At 49.0% G+C, this 4,768-nt stretch overlaps 1 protein-coding gene across 1 annotated transcript; it reads right to left on the minus strand.

The window, feature by feature from the left end:
- Positions 1-1,061: 1,061 nt before the first annotated feature.
- HDGFL1 (HDGF like 1) lies at positions 1,062-3,272 on the minus strand. The gene has a single exon (XM_017864137.1). It carries the CDS (start codon positions 3,139-3,141, stop codon positions 2,365-2,367), a length of 777 nt encoding a protein of 258 aa, XP_017719626.1. The 5' UTR covers positions 3,142-3,272; the 3' UTR covers positions 1,062-2,364.
- Positions 3,273-4,768: the final 1,496 nt, after the last annotated feature.

Genomic DNA, 4,768 nt, shown 5'->3' on the forward strand with positions numbered 1-4,768 from the left:
AGAGACGGGGTTTCACCGTGTTAGCCAGGATGGTCTTGATCTCCTGACCTCGTGATCCGCCCGTCTCGGCCTCCCAAAGTGCTGGGATTACAGGCTTGAACCACCGCGCCCGGCCGTTAGTACTTTTCTAAATGTGCCCTTCAGGAGAAAGAGTTCGGGTTTTGGACTACTAAAACCTGTGTTTGAATCCTGAATGTTCTGTGGAATGCAGAAAAGGCCACTTAACCTCTGAACCAGAGCTGCTTCCAATGAAAAATTTGAGTATTAATGCCTACACTGCCAGATTATTACAAAGATTGAATGAAGTCATCTTCAGGACACAGAGTAGACACTCAGTGCCTAATAACTTCTAGTATTAATATTATTGCAATAACAGTAGTTGAAAAACAAGGAATCATCTGATTTACCTATCTTGGAGCAAAATAATACCATCTTTACAGGGATGGAAAACAGGGTTGTCTTCAGTTGCCAACCATGCTGGTTAGTGACACCATAGCATGTTCTGTGAGAAGGACTACAGTATTTAGTGAAGCCAGGTATGCATGCAATGTTGACGAATACAGAAATTAGGATGCCTAATACGTAACCATTATTATATTTAAATATCCTGAGATATCTGCACAAAGCCACTTGCAAATGTAAAATAGTCTACCAATACTATATTTTACAAACTGGGAGTATAAAGCAACTGTCTTATTTTCATGAGTAAGGCATTGGAAAAAAACAGTAGTATTACGTGGGAAAGCAGGAAAACAAAAAAGGACCAAATCCTTTCACTCTATTTTTCTACAAAGCAATTCTTTGGCAAAGCATTGTCCCAATTTGTCATCATCCAAACATTCTAAGTTAACTTGCTTCCATTCATTCAAACCAGTGGTAGTGACTATTATAAATGAAGTGAAGGATAGAGACCTTAAGATAACAAAGGTTTCTCAAGGGTGATTCTAAAATGTCCCTGTATGTTACAAATAATTGCTTTAACACAAGATGTATAAAAATTAAGAGGAACATTCCATTTAAGAACCAATTACTTAGAAACCAAAGGAACAGGCCCAAGAAAATTTGCTTTAATCAACTGGTTTTATTTCCTAGAACTCAAATATTCTACGGTTGGTTCTCAGATCTAAACTTCCGAAGCTGCAGTCAACAATTTTTCATCAGAGCCCAAGGGAGAAGGGAAGGGGTGAAACAGACAATATATAGAGAAAGGCATATAGACCATTAGGAAGAGGGTGGGAGGAGACACATCTTCCTCTGTTTTATCAGTGGGCTACATACTAGACCTGTTGATGGGATCAGGTGATGGTACCTGAGTGGAAAATGACACTGAGGAACAGCAAAGCCTTACTACAAGTCATAAAACCTCAAACAAAGGGAACCTTCTAGTTTATCTCAAAAATGGAATAGCAATGGGAAAGCTAGGGCCAGTGTGGAGGCACACCTAGGAGTAGTTCTTAAAAATTTTTTGGAACTTCCTTTTATTAAAAAGATTTTCTAAAATAAGTATCTTTACGCCTGAGTGATATATATGACCGTAGGGTGGCCTTGAGGCTGTGGGGAGAGAAAGCGGCAGCCAAGGATCTTCCCAGAGTATCCCATCAGTGGCCCCAGAGATCTAAATGGGGACAGGTATTTCTCAAGGTCCCCACCCAGGATACTGGTCAAAGTCAAGTTTTCAGATCTCACAAACAACTTGGAAGCCCATGAAAAACGGCAACTCCCAGAACCTCTTGGGTCAGCAAAAGGATTTGTGGGGGCGGAGGAGGGCATTCCCCACATGCTGCCCCACTTTTCCCTGAATGTCGGAAGCTGGGCGGTATGGCAGGCGTGGACGGGAGCTCAGGAAGATGTCACTCTCCTGCCCGTTTATTACCACAGCTTGAAGACTGACCCTCCCAGGCCCTGAAAGTGCCCCCTGTTCTTCATCTTTCAGGCCTTTCGCTCCTACCCACATTCCTAAGCAGAGGTCCATAATGCCTGGGGGAGCAGGAGGGGTAGGGAGGGGTGTCTAGAGGTGAAAACAGCCTGCCTGAGCCCCAAGTCGGAAACGGATCCAGGCAACGGGGGTGGGTGGGGGGTTGTTGAGCGGGGAGAAGAGGGAGAGGAAAGCGGGGATGGTGGCCTCACTTTATCCCAGGGAGGGAACTGAGGCCCTGACTCAGATCACAGAGGCGTGGGGACACAGAGGTGAGAGTCAGGTGATCTGCCATCCAGGGGCCGGGCAGGGCAAGGGAGTGTAGGTTGGAGGAGGACGGGCTGGGGAGGGGAAAAGGCAGTCCCAGTTTGCAGGCCATGGCCAGATTCCCCAAGAACGGCCGGGCAGCAGCAGGAATGGGGCAGGGGCTCTTCTGGAAACGCTGGTAACTACAGACTGTCGCGATCTCCACCGCCCGGTGCCTCGGCATGCCACTCCTGGGAGGCCTCCTCTTCCGCAACTTCTTCCTCCCGGAGTTCCTCCTCCTCTGGCTGAGGCGGCTCGCAGGCCAGGCCGGGCTCGCTAGGGGCGCTGCCGTTCTCCACCGCCACGAGGAGCGGACTCTCCTCGTCGAAGGCCGCCGCCGCCGCCGCCGCCACCGCCTCTGCCTCCGCCTCCGCCTCTACCTCTGCCTCCTCCTTCTCCTTCTTCTCCTCCTCTTGGTCGGGGGCTGCCTCCTTGGGTCGTTTGGGGGCGTCCTCCGGCGGGTCCCCCGCGCTCCTCTTCAGCGGCCCCTTCTCCTCCTTCTCCTCAGCGGGCTTGTCGTCGTGCGGCTTCCCCAGGTCGTCGCCGCCGCCGTCAGCGTGAGTCGGCTTGTCCGCGTCGCCCTCCGCGGCCTCAGGCTCCGGCCGGGGCCCGTCTCCGCCGCCCTTCTCCGAGGCTAATGGGCAGTCGGCGGGCTGGACTGTGGGGTTGTTCTCGATCTCCCACAGCCCCTCGCTGAAGCCGCGCCTCTTGTTGGGCTTGCCGAACTTCTCCTTGCACTCCTTGTACGGGAACAGGCGTTTGGGACTCAGGAAGGCCGTCTCGTGGGTCCCGAAGAAAAACACCTGGTAGCGGTTGGGCTGGGTCATGTGCTCTATCCGCGCCGGCCAGTGGGCATAGCCCTTTAACTTGGCAAACACCAGGTCCCCGCTCTTGTACATGGGCATGCCGTAGGCCGACATAGCTGGTTCTGCGGACCCGCCCTGGGCCACACCGGAAGTAGACGCCGGGGTCTGCGCGCGCGCAGTAAGGGCGGCTGCTGGGCGGGAGTTGTTGAGCGACCTGCTCGAGGGACCCGGCGCCACCTAATGGGCGGGCAACGCTCGCGGCCCGGAGAAGATTCCACTGCGAAGAGTGCATTATCTCCCGAACACGCGAAGCCGGTTGGACCCACCCTCGGACGCCATGATGTCTAGAATGCTGGAGGAAATAGCTGGGATGGCCGGGTGGCGGTTGTGCTTGTGGTGGCCTTGTGCTGCTAATCAATCTCTAGGGCACCTGGGCCAGATGGTTGCATAGTTTAAATAAATAGTACCACAGCGGCCTAGAAAGGGGGCAATGTGACAAGAAAACACAGTGACACAATTAGTACATATTTCCATGAAACTAGTAACAGCCCAGGGCAAGCATGCAGTGTCCCTGTGGGCCCTGATCTGCTCACTATAGGAAACTGTACACCTGCGTTAGGAACAGCCAAAGAGCTGACTGTGTCAGTGGTTTCCACCCTTTTCTGATTTTCTCCGGAACTAGCACTGGAGCCTGCAGTGACGCTCAAGAACTAGGTGAAAGTCTGGTAAAGGGTTAGAGTCAGCAGCGTGGTTAGGATGTCTAAAGTCCACATTACTGGGTAACAAATGTGTCAAACATTATTATATCTTTAGGGTCACAAAAAGTGTTTAGGACCACCACCACCACGGCAAACAGACATCTAAATATTTCCTACTTTCTATAGAAATGTTCACCTTGGATGCCAGACACGAACTTTAAACTTTGTTGGTGATTGTACCGTATTGTGAAAGATAAGGCTATATGGTTGTAACTTTGAGATCATGGCACATGTTTTCAGTATCTTTCTAGAAGAGACGAAAATTGGGTTCATTATGCATAAGAATTAGGTAGAAATCTGCTCATATGGAACAAGCTATTGGTAACTAGAACTTCCTGTGAGCTACAGACTAAAAAAGTATAATCTCAGCTGAGAAACTATTTTAAAAAGAGAATTTTCTTCAGCTATAAGTCTCTTCTAATCATATGAATGAAAGTGTCGGTGTAACTGCAGGTGTTTACACAACTTTCTTTTTTTTTATTTTTATTTTTTATTATTATTTTTTATTATACTTTAAGTTCTAGGGTACATGTGCATAACGTGCAGGTTTGTTACATATGTATACTTGTGCCATGTTGGTGTGCTGCACCCATCAACCCATCAGCACCCATCAATTCGTCATTTATATCAGGTATAACTCCCAATGCAATCCCTCCCCCCTCCCCATGATAGGCCCCGATGTGTGATGTTCCCCTTCCCGAGTCCAAGTGATGTCATTGTTCAGTTCCCACGTATGAGTGAGAACATGCGGTGTTTGGTTCTCTGTTCTCGTGACAGTTAGCTAAGAATGATGGTTTCCAGCTGCATCCATGTCCCTACAAAGGATGCAAACTCATCCTTTTTTATGGCTGCATAATATTCCATGGTGTATATGTGCCACATTTTCTTAATCCAGTCTGTCACAGATGGACATTTGGGTTGATTCCAAGTCTTTGCTATTGTGAATAGTGCCACAATAAACATACGTGTGCATGTGTCTTTGT

Source organism: Rhinopithecus bieti, unplaced genomic scaffold (assembly GCF_001698545.2).
Source record: "Rhinopithecus bieti isolate Rb0 unplaced genomic scaffold, ASM169854v2 scaffold_74639, whole genome shotgun sequence".
NCBI classification, from domain to species: Eukaryota; Metazoa; Chordata; class Mammalia; order Primates; family Cercopithecidae; genus Rhinopithecus; species Rhinopithecus bieti.

Bases quoted from the DNA above. Each gene is read 5' to 3' on its own strand.
- HDGFL1 (XM_017864137.1), bottom strand. From the start codon at position 3,141: ATGTCGGCCTACGGCATGCCCATGTACAAGAGCGGGGACCTGGTGTTT.